Source organism: Pleuronectes platessa, chromosome 1 (genome assembly GCF_947347685.1).
Source record: "Pleuronectes platessa chromosome 1, fPlePla1.1, whole genome shotgun sequence".
In the NCBI taxonomy this organism is placed as follows: Eukaryota; Metazoa; Chordata; class Actinopteri; order Pleuronectiformes; family Pleuronectidae; genus Pleuronectes; species Pleuronectes platessa.
Genome location: NC_070626.1, coordinates 16,784,331 through 16,800,626, shown reverse-complemented (window position 1 = coordinate 16,800,626; position 16,296 = coordinate 16,784,331). Strand labels below are relative to the sequence as shown.

Here is a 16,296-nt window from a genome sequence, read left to right as displayed (position 1 = left end):
ATCCTCCAACGACCACGTACACCGTGCCCGACCGAAACAAGACTGTCTGGTCGTCCTATTGAGTCACCAGCTTGTCCTGCAGTTACAGCTGTTGCCTAGCAACAAAGCTACGGACGAAAACGTTCTTCGGTTGATTAAAAATGTTGAAAACATATTTTGTTACCACTGTGTACCGTACCGGTTAAGTACTTAATACTTAAATTCTGACATTTTCGCCCTGCTTTTTGCTACCATTACCTCTTAAAAAACCGTCACTGAAGCGCAAGAATTATGAGAAATGTTGAGGCAGGAAGGATCCGGCTGGTGAAGCCTCCACTTCTCTGGCCTCGAACGACACCATTTGCCGGACGCATTTGGAGGAGCCTTTGAAATGGGACAGTCTAGTCGCACCGCTGTGATGCAATCGGTCGACAAATGCAGCAGATTAAGGATGCAGCCCTAAATTGAGACACAGCTATTTTGCAACTCCCTGACATACACTAATTAATTGCTTACCCCCAGTCACCCAATCTCTGAGAGCCCACAGTGTCGGATGGCAACGTGGTCTGTGTTGGGGGCACTGATGTCACCTGCTGCCAAGTGGGCACCAAGATCTGCTGTGCACGGTTGGACCAGGCCTGATGGGAGTGAAGAGAAGCAAAGCAGCTTTATTTAGTAATTTTCCTCTGAGTGATGCTTTCATCTGCCTGTATGTACAACTAATAGGAAGTTGGGTGTATTCCAGAGGCCGGCAGACTGGTACACAGACACAGTGCAAGGGTTGGTCAGTTTGTCTTGATGAATGCTCTTGATAATTAATCCGATAATCTGACATTTATGGTTTTGCTATGTATTTTTCTAAACTTGTATTTTTCAATTTGGCTCATCTGTTGTGTGTGTGTGGATGAATTGTCTGTACACTTTTGTTTGCTCTCCCGTCGGCCTTGAATTTCCCCTTGAGGGACGAGAGTATTTTGAATTGAATCAGCTCATACATCACACCATCCTACACGTAGATACATCAGGGTGATTACAAAAAATGTAAATGTAATGATAAATATCTAATAAATGATTATATTACATTCTCTACTTCCATTGTCTCTATCCTAGCTAGACCCTCACCTGCGTGATGACTCCAGGTCTGATTTGTATGGGCTGGATGGGGGGTGCCTGAGTGACCAGAGGCACAGAAGTCTCCATTCGGACAGAGTAGCCTGCTGTTTTAGCCACGTTGGTGGGGATTCCTTCAGAGACAATGGACAGGAATAATATATAACAGTTCATTCAGTCCCATCACCAAATGAGTCATAAGCAAGTGAAAATAAGATCCAAACTCCTACCTTGAATGGATGGGGGACACAGAATGAGGGCCTGCTGATATGACTCGTTGCATCCAAACTGACCACTTCCTGTCTGCAGTGCTATCCCAGGGTGCATCACTGAGGGGGCTGATGGAGCTAACCCCTAAAAACAGGAAAAACAAGAGATGAGTGGACTCTTCTAAGGTATTTAAATGATAAACAGTGACATCAAACAGCCAGTAGGGGGCGACATTTAAATCAGGAGCAGTCTTGTTCTGCAGCCAGGCACAGAACAATAACCTGTATTGTACTGAGAGATGTGTGCGTTAACTTAAGACGTTAACGCCGACTTCTCATCAGGTAGACAGTGGCTCACTTGGTTCAGCAGTGGTAGATCAGCATTGTGATCTATAACACTCGACTCTTCCACTCCAGAAGTAGTTCAATATACATAATTAAACATTTAACCTATTCAATGCCCACTTCCTCTCTTGTCAACCCCCTCAATGTTGATCTTGTCTAAATTGATACACATTTTTAATTGGACAAACTCTCAGAACATTGGCTGGCAGCTCTTGGGTTGATAGCCGTCTTTTATTTATCTTCTTTTCTTAAATATCTCCATAACTAAAAGGTTGTCAGACAACGTTCAACTTGCTCTTTGAGACAGGCCCGAGGGATAAACAAGGAACAGTGGAGCATGTGCCTCTGCTTCACCACTCACGCTGCTCTCATGCCTGGCTATAATCACATTTATTGAATAACGAGAACTTGACGTATGTTGTTTCCGCTCTGGCTCCTGCAAGTAGCCCAGCCCCCATACACATGATAGTAAACACAAAGCAGCCTTTCAAAGGATAATACTAAGAGAGCTGCAATCCTTTCCTGTAAAAACCTCATTAACAACAACGATTTCTTATTTACTATACTGCTCAATGGGGGAAAAAAAAAAATCACAGCTGTTTTATTGTGCAAGGCATGTGTTATTTTGTCAGGTTGAAATTCTGAATAGGAATGAGAGAGCCTTGAGACTTTAACATTACCTTTGCACTGATGAAACACATATGTTGTTACTGTTATAGTGTCTTACGAGTCACACATGGTTGTGATTTCACATTTCCTCCTCATCACCGTGGCTTTCGAAATAGACTTTAAGGTGTTTTGCATTATGAAAGATCTCAAACCTGAATAAGAGGGTCATCTCCCTTTTCTCCTCAGCAACAACACTGATATGAGCACCGTTGCCATGACCTCAGAAACATGACGTGATTTTGTTGCCATGACAGCAGTGCAAAGACGCAATAAGACAGGCAAGTCGGCATACACAAGTCGGCATACACAAAGGCAATAAAGTCGAGGAAATAGTCGACATGAACAGTCTTCACAGGAGCAGATGATCACTTACCTTTGCAATCAGTGATTATTCAATTATAATGGAAAGGGTAATATATATATATATTTATTTGAATAATACAATGAAATATACAATTATTTAATAAATGACTCGGTAGTTGGTTCCTTTCATTTCCCTTTGATAATTGTTTAAATCCCTTACTATGAGTGGAATAACACCCAGTGCACATCAACATGTCCTGTACGTCTTACTTGTGCATGGACACCGCTCATCTTGCTGAAGGGATGGTTTACTGAGGCGGCAGCCGTTGTGGTCACAGGTCTGACAAACGGACCCTTATTTCTGTTGGCCATCTCGTACGCACTGGGACGAGTCCAGCAAACATCCATGATGTGGAAACATGACTTAACACTGTGGGCAGAAGAGACACACGTGGGAGAGCTCAAGCTGTATGTAGGGAGGTCAAAATAACAACATGTCAGAGAATTTGAGGCACAGCGGACTCACTGGTTGCTGTGGGGAAAGTCAAACAGGTGTTGCATTGTCACAAAGGGGTGGTTGAGAGCCTCGGCAGGGGCTATCCTCTCCTCCGCGTCAATATACAGCATCTTCTTCAGCAGGCCCACAAACTCCAAACGGTCTGCCTTCTCTGCCAACAAGTCACTACCTTCCAGATTCATCACCAAGTTCACCTGGAATCCAAACACTGGTGTTAAAACCTCTTCTCACAGGGCTCAAGGATTATTATGATATCTATTTCCTAAGGATGATAAACCTCTATTCATCATGAGTAATGAATTCACAAGAATCGCCTCCAACTCGGAAAGTACAGACCTGAACAAGCATTGATGTTTGCCTGGGGAATTTCCTCTGTGGTCTCTTATTACAAAGTAATACCTGAACCTCCATTTCTTTTTATTCAGGTTTAGTATTTTACTGATGGAAGTTACGCTTACAGGCACTTTTTTCCTTTCTCTGTAATAAGATGTGTGTGCTCTTTTTCTATTCATACAGACTTACTACCGTGAAGACCTAGTAACCTACATTCTGTCTTCATTTGATATTGAACCTCCCCTGAACTCGTCTTAAGTTCATTGTGGTCTGAGCAGCAAATACATACGTGCGCTATGTCATCCAAATAGCTGAAGATGTACTTCCTTGCTTCCTTTGATTTCATTCCTGTCTCTTTCTCGTGCTCGTCTGTTGACTAAAAGAAAAAGAAAAAGAAACATAAATGAGGACGCGAGTGCTCACCGTGCGCAGTAATATTATGATCAAAACAGTTTGTTATTAGCGGTAAGTTAATTCATGCTATGTCTGAAGCCACTGGGTGTAACTTTGCTTACTAGGAAAATGTCATTGAAGAACCGCAATCTGATTCCCAGTATGTGCAGCAATGTGACTAACACCCTTTGTTTCAGTAAAGGTATCATTGCCTCTTTATGAGGAACCAGTCTTTTTTTAAACCGATGGGAGTTAGTCCTGACCTTAACCAGAGGGATGCTTGTTTTTTAATTACTGGTAACAAATCTAAGTGTATGAATACAACTAACCTTTAGTCTCCATGCTGCATACGGTGAGTCAGCCTCTCTGCGAAAGAACCGTGCCGTCTTTGTCCCCGTGTTCAATAAGTGTTCTCCTGGCAAACCTTGTGTCTGAGAAATGTAGCGAATCTGTTTGACATCAGGATAGAAGGGAGAGAAGAAAGATCATGAACAGAAGAAAAACAAGTTTTTTAAGTTCTCCTTCACAGAAGCAACTTATTTCATGTACCGATGATGATTTACAAAATCATTTACAGGGACGTCACTCCATTATGTCCCCCAGAGCTTTAGGTTCCTGAGTGTGGATGTGCATGAATGTGCACATGGTGGGAACGGTCGCAGACACCTAAAAGATGTCAAATTCCTGACAAATGGATGGACTTGAGGTCTTGTACTGAGTGTAGCCCGTGTTTATGATCTCTGAAAGGTGTCAGAGTCTTTTCATATAACCTCGGATAACAATAATCCTATGGTCTCAATGCCAAGGGCTTCACTTGGTAAGGATGCTTGTCAGTCAGATGTTGCGGGGCAAGAATGTCACACACAGGTTTATGAGAGGAGACCAGTGAGGCCTCGCTGACGTCAATCACACTTAAGTGTTAAGGACAACAACCATTACAGATTCAGCGCTGCTTAGAAGCCATGAGACAGAGCCGCACAGTGAGAGAAGAGTCGCTCGTCATATTCAGATGTAGTGGATTAACAGATTTACAAAATTATACCCTAGTCTATATTTGAAATTCCCAAATACAGATTTAAGACAGACAAATATGCATGGCCTCAGATATGCATGTTCTCACTCCTTCCATTATTTCTAGTGTCCACACTGTAGCTATATAATAGTGTCTTTATATCATTACAAATATTTTCCTTTAATTTAGTCAATGCTGATTTAAACTGACTAAAACTTTACCCCTCATTTTCTGTCTTGCATCTATTCACTACCATTCAATAACGTAGACAAGCTTTACCGACACCGTCACTTCCAACAAACTTTAGCCTGAAAGTCCCCATCTATACTATCGTTACTGTAATTCAGCAACATCATATAAACAGCAACAGACAGCAAAACAAAACAAAGGCAGTGTGTGTGCGTGATTAAAGTCTTGTGATGGGAGAACCCTTATTTTTCCTAGAGGGTGTGTCTCTGCAGAGATCTGGCAGACCAGTGAGATCACTGATGTAAAGCCACTGCTTCACAAAACAACCATTTAGCGAGCCCGGGCCGGTTTCAAAGCAGACAGGAAGCAAAGGCAGCCTTTCTTTAATGGCAGGCCAGATAACAATGCATGCTGTATAAGATGCATTTCAATGCTACGCCTCACTGTTATTACTAAGAGAACAGCTCAGTTTAGGATAACGTACCCAAACCCTCCTACATACCCTTCAGACAAAGACTCAGCAACCAGAACATTCCTTCTGGTACCCAAAAAACAAGATACGGATAAGCTGTGCACATATGAAGCATGATGTGTTCCCAGCAACAGAAAAATGTCACATTATAAAAGCAAGGGCTGGCGCCTGGGTAGAGAATACAGGAGACAAAACATGACGCATATATTCTGCTGCGGAAATCATGCGTTTTTGTTTACAGCACATCAGCTGCGTCTGCCCTTATGACCAACAGCTCTAGACTCTCATCTTCTTTCCAAGTTGACATCTCTTTCTGCATCTTTGACGTGTAAGGGTCCACTTTTTCCTTTATGTTAAAATATTTGTATTCTTTTAGTTTTTTTCAATTAGGTGTCACTTGTTAAAAGCGTCATCGAGACGCCCACTTACTTGCTGTTAATTTTCAGGACATTTTTTCCTACTGTATTCTCACATGAGCTCACTTGGACATTCTTTTGACATTTTACGACCAGGCTGGCAGGAAAAGTTCAGGAAAATGCCCGGAGTAACTGACTTGGACATTTGCTTTCTCACATACAGACCCTCTGCAAAATTTCAGGGAAATGCCCAGAGTTCGATGCCTGTCTGAAAGCTGAATTAAGAGAGACCAACAAGACAAAAATATGAGAGAGTGAGACACCAGTGACTTTAGCTCCTGGGCTAATTATAGCTACTCATAGCGAGACGACTGAATGCTGAGACTGTCGCATCAAGGAGGTGGGCAACCTCCTGCTGTAGTGAAGTAAAAGATGAAGTGACTGGGGGATGAGGTAAGACGAGGGCAGAGCAAGAGCCAGGGTTATAAATACAATATGCAGTGTGGGATGGAACAAGACCCAATGCAGGAAGGGGGAGGGGGGGGGGGGGGGCAACGGCTCAGTCAGCTCCAACCAGATCACCCTGTGGCCCCCGGATGACACCTCACACCAGTAGTTTGCTGCCGAGCTGTTTACTGACATGAGTAGGTTATTTTATTTTAAGCAATAAAATGATGTACAAGCTTCCCATTTGTAAGTATGGTTTTATATTTATATAGCAAACAAATAAAGGTAAATATACACTAATACTCTACAGCTAGACATCAATATTATCAAAGCAATTTATATCGATTCAGTTTTTCTGTCACCAATGAAGCTGGGAGAGACTGTGATATAACCTGCGCAGATAACTATGAATTCGTGTCCTTGTTTTTTGTATTTCTCTGAAATGTTTTGAGGGAATAATGAGTGATGAAGAGGCAGAGTATTTGCCTTCATTATGAGATGAAAGTACCCAGAAAGCACTAGGAACCAAAATGAAAGTCATGGCATTTGTTCCATTGGTGCTATGCTCCTGCACTGGCTGGTTTTCCTATTCAGCTAATTAATGTAGAACCTTTGTGTCAGTGGGCAGGTCTGCCAAAGAAAGAAAGAGTTTAACCGAATGGAGGAGGCAATGAAAGCAGAGTTCAGTCAGGACCACAAAAAAATCATGAGCATTCATTGAAATTGCAAACCCACATGGCTAAGATGGGGGTTTCCCTGGGATGTGCTTGCAGTTCAGTCGTTGCGGAGAACATACAAAGCTCAAAATTCACTGTAGGTATTTTAATCAACTGACAAAAATAGACACTAACATCGTGATCCATGTACGACCCAGCAAGATAAAATCTAAAGCAATTTAACGCTTGATTTTGCTCCATGGGTCTCTCCCACCCTCTACTGCCAGTGTTTACAGTGCATTTGGATTTAAATTCATTTATCCGCTATAAGCAGATGAACGGATCCAATTTTCCGAAGTTGGCCCCTCACATAAAGAACACACTATGAGTTTGGCCGAGGCCGACACGCTCACAACAGAGTGAAATGTCCAGAACATTCAGCGGAGAGGTGGTGTCTGGGGCAGGACATGATATAAATTCCACAGCAGAAATCATGCGTTTTGATTTAAAGCACATCAATATCGGCCTGAAAGCAGCTATACAGTAGGTTTAGATTTTTATCTGATGAATGCTCTGTGCTACCCTATTCCAGAGTTTGCCTCTCAATACTTAATTTATTGTTTATTAAATACTTTTTCACACTGCCTGTGCATACAAACTTCATCCCATCCCCCCTGGTCTCCCCCTCCATCAGCTGCAAGCAGTCCCTTACTTAATTGAGGAGGCTCACCCCAGATTTCTTTAAAGCTGCTTTGCGACAGGCTGGCTGGCTCCTGCAAAAACAGATTTATCATATTTAGACAACTGCTGCAGCACTCAAGTCAAATCTCTTTCGGAGGTGTTGAGTTATCTATCCTGCCTTGGTCCTGGTGAGAATGAATAATTATGCCAGACCATAAAGATACTTTGCTATGAGAGCAACATGCAATGAGGCCGAGTGCTGTACTGTAGGGTACTGCATAGGACAGAGCCGGATCTGACTGAGGCTCTTTTGGCAGCCTTTGAGTAGATAGGGCTCCCGGGTAGGGGAAAGCCACTCAACATAAGCCCAGATCAGTCTAGTCCTGGGAAGACACTGTAAGGGCTTCACTGGGAGGGGCAGACACCCAGCAGCTCTTAATAGACATACCATCGGTCACAAGAGCATGCCTCTCTGCTCGCTGGCACAGACGCCAGCTGGTACAGCTCTCAGGGTAGGTATATCACCAAGGTACCGGTAAATGCGGCACTAATTTGTTATTTCAAGTAATTTGAGTGTTCTGCCTCTTTCTTCATTCAAACATTCTGCATGCAATTACGCAAAGAAGTTTTTCTTTCCGTCAAAGAACAGATTTTTCCAAGATAATGGGGCATTCTTGTCTTGGCTTCAGAACATCCAGCCTAAACTTTGATGGTCAATGTCCCTACTGCCTTTTTAAGCTTTTGTCTGCTTTTCTTTCATACTGGCTTTTTGCAAAACTTCTTTGGGGAGATACAGACTGAAGAAGCCATGAATGACAAATCCCACAAAGTTGAACAGCCTGAGCCACATCTGAGTCAGTAACCCGAGTGCTAGCCTGTAATAGAAAGCTGGATTGCATGCAAACTCAAAAACAAACACACTGAAGCCTCTCCTATGTGGGCTGCTGTGATGGAAAATAATAGGGGGTAATGGAAAGAAGGAGAAAAAGACAGACAAAACCAGAAAAATAAGTGACTCGGTGGAAACAGCGGGTGGAATGATGCCTTGACTGCCACGTGGGCGATTTAGGGATGGGTGGGAGGGAAATGGTCAGCGAGGATATTTATGAGAGAATAGACGGTCGGGTGGGTATAACTTATAAACTGAGGGAAGGCCCACTATAAAATGGTGTGCCATCATGTGGTGATACTGCCGTGAGGAGAGTCTTAGTCATGGGAGGGGGAAAGCAGAGGTAAGAGATGCTGGGAGAATTTTAATAAAGATCTGGAATGTAAGAATAGAGGATAAAGACGCAGGAACTTCTTCCAGAATTATGAGCAAAGAGCAGCTAAACAGTGACTGGTGAGAAAATAGATTTTTACCTGGTCATACTCCAGGGCCCCGGGGTAGAGGGGCCAGCCCAGAAAAAGTTCAGCGATCACACAGCCCAGCGACCACATGTCTATGGCTTCACAAAACGGCAATCCCAAAATAATCTCTGGAGCCCTGTGGAACAGACAAAACACACAAATGTTAGACTGCAGTTACAGAACAACAGTGTTTAATATGACGGTATTTGAAATGTGACCTGTAGTTGTCAAATAAATTTTGTGCCAATTTTAAAATCTGTTTCTATGAAAGTTATCACAGAATGAAAACAGATTCAAACACTGAAAGTTTCCCAGAAAACAAATCCGAAATTAAACTAATTTCTTATATCGCGTTAAATGATTAAATCTTTAGCAGACAACAGTTCAAAGAAAAACGACTAGTGGGTTGTAGATCTCAACTTGTTCATGATAGCACCAACAAACAAATAGCACTAAAATGTCTCTTCTCGTGGATGTAATGTTTTTGGCTTTGTAAGCTTAAGGCTTCATCGAATACATATCCATTATTAGTAATGTTATAGAGTTCCTGATGAAGGCCAGTCAGACGGGATTGTTCGGTACATGTGTAACAGTGCCAAGTGACCCGCAAGCCAATGTTGTGAGTGTACTAGAGCCGCCAGGCATCAGCAGGCTGATCCAGTGGGTTAGCAGGTCAGCCAGGCTGGGATCAGGGCTTTGACAGGCTGTTTGTATCTGATCCAGGTTGCTTAAGAATAAGAAGCATAGTCACTATTTCTTCACCTACGTGCTGGCTCAGTGTTACTTTGAGCAAATCTATAATAGCACTGTAATACCATGTCACAGGGACGGCTGGTGCTGACGCAGGCCTGTCAGCTCCAATATAGGTAAGACGTGTCTGTCTGACATGACTGTCAAGAACTCTGGGTTTAGGACACAACAGCCTATAAATGTAGACCGAGCACTGACAGCATGAGGTATACAGGGTTTTTTATATTTTGGCGCGGTTCTGGACAAGAGGGTGGATCCAGGATATTTTTCTTCTTTTAGTTCCTTTAGTTGTCATTATCATACATACATATTTTCTGAAGAAAACAAACATTGTAAGCCTGGTGGAAGATTGATTTACATATACACTCCTACAATTGGGCATAAAAGAACGATTGCGAGTTTCTTTGGCATTTTCAGCAATTTTCCAGGGAATAATCTACAGACCTTGACGAAAATAACTATAATTCTTCTGCCATGGAGGTTGTGATATCATGATCTGCATTGATTTGGTGGTTTAGCTACAAGGCCTTGGTGGAGGTATGCGCTCTACTTAATGCCATTCCAGTTTCAATAGTCATTATATCCTAATTGCCAACATAGATTACAGCGTTGCTTAGAGGAACTCAGCCCTAAAATAACATTACAGAGTAATTTAAACGATGGAAATACTTTTCTCTTCGGTTCAGTGCACATGATATACCCTCTAGTTAGGCTGCGGTTTCATAAAACTGGACACAACTGTACCTTTACTTGCAGTGTATAAGGGGATACTACGGAAAACTACTCTCTGACGTCTTTAGAGCTATAGGGGACTGAATAGTGAGGGACAGAAGCTACATATGGATGGCAACAGCGAGATTTAGACCAGCCAAAATAAGTTTTGGGCAACTTTATCACATGGTCAAAACAAATGCAAGCAACAGCTGCTGTAGCAGGCAACATAGCAGCAGACAATCAACAAGGCAGTTATTCTAACCATCTCAGCTTCACAGAGACGTCCTATTTATAAAGGAACAGGTTTTCCCATGGGAAGTGAGGAGAGTGAAGCCACATATCAACACAACCCTTGCATTCATCAGGAACCAAGGATGGTATAGGGGCATACTGTGCTTAAGGAGGAGTGCAAGTCATCATACAGTTTGTCCTAGGATAAGTGCTTCTGGGTGCAAGGGATCGTTTCTTTATCTGCCTTTGTCCTCATCTTCCCCTGTTGAAAGCACAGTAGCAACAAAAAACTAATTTTTCGCATGGCAGACAATCAAGGAACCTTAACATGTAAAATCACATGCTGAAATAAAGAAAGCCAAACAGAAAACAGCAGGTCTCTCCCTTTGGTTAGACGGTTGCACAGCTCAGCCCTAATCAACGCAACTTAAGCCGCACCGCACCGCCCTGCTGTGAAACCAGATCTATTTTCCATCCTGAGGATATGACGTACAAGCTGAGGGGCCACCGAATGCTAGACGAATGACTGTTCAGTGACACGTGCAAGACCTCCGAGGAAACAGGCAGGTAAAACAAAAACAAGGTGATGGACCAGCATTCTGCCTTTAACTCCGTTCACAGATAGATTCCAACTCCATGTAACACTTAACAGGAATAAATTGATGTAGAATATTAATGAATGAATGGGTGTATCTGGTAAAAATAAATAATCAGACAAACCTGGTCAGTGCCTGTAAATAAGAAGCTTTTAGATACATTTTGGAATAAAATAATTGAGGCCGCCTCTGGAGTAATAATCAAAATAATAACCTGTCGTATGTGATGTGCTGATTCTAATCTTGTGGTGTGGGCATGTTTAAGATTATATAGAAGATTCTCCTTATGTTTGTAATGCAAACTGATTTCAGCTCCTGCTATTGTAGTCTGAGCCCAATGCAAGTTATAAAACCACATAAAACATGCAGGTACATTAAATACAGAGGCACAATTCCCCAATATGTACCAAAAGTAATGGTAATGGTAGATAAAGTAAATTCAAAACGATAAAGTATTGGATTTTGATGCATGATCATGGTGGATGTTTGCACCGCATGCCAAGTATCTATTTTGATATGGACGTCTCTCAGAAAATGTCTTATATTTAAGAGGTTTCGGCATCAACTCAAGATGCATCAGGCAAACATTAATGCATTTACCATCCATTAAATGCAATCAGACTTCTTCTAATGCTCTAAAGTGCTGAAAATGTTTTCCTCAGTCGGAAGACAATAGGCTGAATGTCAGGGCTGTTGACTCGTAATACTACATTCAGGGAGGGTGAGAAATAAATGACTTGGAGTTAGACATGAGTTCTACTATATCACTGTGTTCAAAGGTTTCGATGGAGTCTCATCTGTTATCGGTGCAAAACACCTTCAGAGAATGCTTTCTCCTGCATTGTCAGATGTTTTTTTTCCAAAAACATTCCCCAATTCACTGTTCATGTCTAGAAATGCAACCTTTCTATAACTGAATAACGTAGTGTAAAAGATGCTCATTAAGTTGAAAAAAAGCAGCCGTTTGAATAAACTAAGTCACATTTTCATAGATTTTATCCCGACATGTTTCAATGTGTAAGACTGAGTTTTGGTGATGGCCCTACAGAAGGACAGATAGAGAACAAAGTCTGCATTGGCTGCTAGCTTGACTTTAATGGAGTCATCCCTAACATATCCTAATGTACAATGCTGAGCACAGCAGTAACAGCAGACCCAGCACGGGCACACCACCATGCCAAGTCTAAGGGCTTGGCTTGGCTGCTGCATTTGAGAGGATTTTCAACTCTTGACCGATTTAAAAAAACATGGGAGACCACAGACATAATGACAGATTAAACCGGTTTTTCATCTATAATCTTCCGAGCACACCCTGTACGATTTGGTAAGAACATCAGACCACACACTTGGCATTTGTAGGAAACAATTTCAGTGGTTATTTCTTGATCCTTGAAATCTCACAGAAACTTGACTTTAGACAAAAAACTAACATGGAGGAGTACCCACGTCCTGTGTTCTGTTTTGCAGTAAAAATGAATGTAGTCATGGCTGAGTAGCCCCTGCAATTGTGGCAAGGGGCTAGTCCGGTCTAAAATCTGCCCAATTATCGTCTAGTGTGCGGCAGCCTTAACTGCAAGTATGATTTTCAGCAACAGCCACATAATTAAAACTCAAACAAGCAGAAGTAGTGGTAAAACCTTTTTTCTCCTCTCAGCCTGAAGCTCCCACTATATTTTACTGCTCCTTTGTGGATTAGTTCTGGCCAATGAAAGCATGTTTTTCCCTGGTCAACAAGTTCAACAGTTTGTCCCCTTGACCCAAACGGTTGCATCCCTGCTTCCATCCATTTCTCCCTTTTCTTCTCTCTCGGTTTGTTTCTCTCTCACCCACAAAGAGGCTGAGGCACAAGCCAATTAGCAGAGGCAATGTAAAGACGATGCATGGCCAGATTCCAAGGTGGCTTGCTGATGTTCAGAAAAACTCCCTAAAAATTGGAAGAGGAGATGGGTCTTCTATTGCGATAGGGCTAGGGCTAATGTAAGGACAGAGAAAATATAACCCCTATTTATCTCCAAACTGTCCTCTTTTCTCAAGATAAGAACCATGTTTCTAAAGAGGTAATTTTCCTTTAATCTGCAGGTCTCCAAAGTGTTTTAATTTGACTTCTTTATCTCAACTGAAAAATAAATAAAGAGCAGACACAAGTCCTATTATTTGCAAGAAGGGCCATGGTAGAGCAGAGAAATGCTCTCTTTTTCATATTCATGCCCATTATCTCACACACACAAACACAAATTATCCTCTAAACTAGGGTTGTGCTGATAGGCAATAAAAGCGAGGACCGCCAAAGGTCAGAGCCCTCAGCGATTGCTGATGGTTAACCAATATCAAGTAAATGTTTGTTGTTTTCCCCATTCCAATTTTGAATTATTAGTAGGGCCTAGAAATCATTTAGATTTATTTCCCCCTCCTTATAGTTTCATTTTGGCACCCCCTCTACAGTCCACACAAACATCCTGTCACCAAAATATGCCTGTGCACACAGTCCCCAGTTGCAAAAGAGAAGAGGGATATTTTTATTAACTATTAAATGCAAACGTTTCCACCAGTGTCGCCTCGATCAGAGTCAGTGCAGACAGTGTGTGTCATACTAAAAGCCCATTGAAGAGGGAACATCATATGATTAATTGAAACATTTCATCTCTTGTCCAAGAGGCTTCCAAGTTCCCCTGGTTTTGTTATTAAGGAACAGATTCATAACTCGTGGCCACGACTTATCATCTCGTGCCCACGCGTCGTAATTCGCAGAAGTATAAACCAGGCTTTACACAGGCCTCCACTACAGTTGTCGTGAGCTCAGTCACAAACACAGACTGACCCCATTGTGACTCCATGGTGGAAGAATGGAGCCTCGCTGCACGTCTCTTCCAGGAAATGTAATTCCTCACACTCCCTCAGCACACTGCATTATTCAGTAGAACACATAGGCAGTGTAGTACAGGCAGCACTTGCACTCTGATCTTCCCAGACCTCAGATTAACGATACAAGGCTTTGGACATGTTTTACAGATGTACACCACTTAATGTGTTGACAAAGAGCCAGAGTTCAAAAAAGGATTTTGTTTATTCCCAAGATGCACTGTGCTTCTTTGACTTATTTTCAAATCATTGGCAAAAGCTGTTTCTCAGCTCTGGGCTTAGGATGACAAAAAACCCTTCCTGAGGGTATATTAAATAATTAGATAACTAATTATATGAATACAAAGCTAGAAATGGAAGCCAACCCACAGTTGACGAAACAACCAGCAAAAGATTCTGAATTTATCATACATGTAACAACCAATCAGCCATTAATAGCCTTGACAACAAAATATCCTTCCACGTAGTTGGCAGCTTTGTAGCTTTTTACCATTTCCAAGGTGAAATCATACAAGCTGTCCTTCAACATCTCACCCAAAGCGGTTTATTTTAGCTATAACTGGAACAATGACAACATCTGGAATACAGAGCTGATTTGGGGATTTGAAGCATTTTCTACAGTTTTTAGTTTCTTCTTGTTGAGCTACCAAGTGAGACAGGCTTCGTTTATCGTGAAGCAGTCATATCACAGCAGACTATGTTACTGCAGCAACTCACTGTGTTATTATCATGTATGTTGTAGAGTTATTCAAACAAAGTTTGTACCTTAACAGAAGATTTGCAGCTATTCTCATGAATAGATTCCTCATCTACTCTGATGAATACTGCAGCTCCATTTATTCCTACCAGTAACAACACAAGGCAATATTGTATGAAAACAATTTGACCATCTGCACAACAAAAGCTAAATCATTTTTTGCTAAAAACATGAAACAGTGACACCGACTGATACCAAATCATCTTCATATCCAAGATTAAGTTTAAAACTACAAGAACTTTACTGTTAATTTGTCATAACATCAAATGCTATCTTCTCTTGTTAATACAATACAACATGATATAAACAGTACAATTTAAAAAGCCCATGATTCATAATTCCGATGCTTGCTAGCTGAACTGCTAATTTGTCATAGCATCAAATGCTCTCTTCTCTTGTTAATACAACATGATATAAACAGTACAATTTAAATAGCCCATGATTCATAATTCAGATGCTTGCTAACAAAAAGACTACAAACCATAACAAGCTACTGAATCCACATAAATACTTTCCATCTGCTACAATCATTTTTGACTGCTCTTACTACATTAAAAATTGGACAGAATTCAATACGAGCCGATTTATATTCTTATTTAAAAAAACTAACACGACAATACAGTTAATAAGATAAACATGGTTTTTGAGGAATAGAATAACATTTCTTCCAGCGGGTGCATCAGAAGTGAATAATAATAATAATAATAATACACTTTAATATTTGCAAAACGATACATTTAAAGCTACAACTTTAATCAATATAATTAAGGTTTCATTTTCAAGTTGGCGCCGTTATTGAGCTCAGAGAGTTCCAGCTAAGCTGACTCTACAAATATGGCTGGAACACCGCCCGTGGTCATTGGCCAGAAGCACGTAAACTGAAGGAGCAATCTGTCAAACTTATTAGTTTGAGTGGCAGATAGATATGAGGTATCCACCAGCCACTGAACATTACTGGCTTACAAACATGTAATGCTGTGCACATAACCAAGTGCACACAAGCACAAATTAACATATAAAAAAGAAAACAGCTGACATTAGAGCTAGTTGACCTTGAACAAGTGTGAGCTCTCTTGTATTTCAAGCTATCCTTATTTCATTCTGGCTGTCTATGTGCTTCACCATCTATAGAAGTCAAAGCACACTGGCCGGTGTCCCATGAGCTATTTTAAGCAACTCTTCACTCTCAGCCACAGCAACGCTGTGAGCCTCACCGTATGCTTTGCATTCTCCATTATGTGAGGGGCTACCAACTACAGGGGGACAACATTTTCACAAAACCTTTTTTTCGTGTCATTAGTATTTTGTTATCGAATATTTGTCCTGAAAGAAGACTGGCACCTAAAATTAATGAAAAATATTCAGTTC

At 41.4% G+C, this 16,296-nt stretch overlaps 1 protein-coding gene across 3 annotated transcripts in view; it reads right to left on the bottom strand.

Moving 5' to 3' along the window:
* The window catches only part of hipk3b (homeodomain interacting protein kinase 3b), a 37,511-nt gene that overhangs the window by 8,626 nt on the left and 12,589 nt on the right, over positions 1-16,296 (bottom strand). For all 3 annotated transcript variants that reach the window (XM_053421007.1, XM_053421144.1, XM_053421074.1), the window contains exons 3-10: positions 9,034-9,157; positions 4,188-4,307; positions 3,755-3,841; positions 3,142-3,326; positions 2,886-3,045; positions 1,320-1,443; positions 1,102-1,223; positions 496-617 (exon numbers count right to left, since the gene is read on the bottom strand). In XM_053421007.1, coding sequence (XP_053276982.1) covers positions 496-617; positions 1,102-1,223; positions 1,320-1,443; positions 2,886-3,045; positions 3,142-3,326; positions 3,755-3,841; positions 4,188-4,307; positions 9,034-9,157 — 1,044 coding nt within the window. The remainder of the gene's footprint in view (positions 1-495; positions 618-1,101; positions 1,224-1,319; positions 1,444-2,885; positions 3,046-3,141; positions 3,327-3,754; positions 3,842-4,187; positions 4,308-9,033; positions 9,158-16,296) is intronic.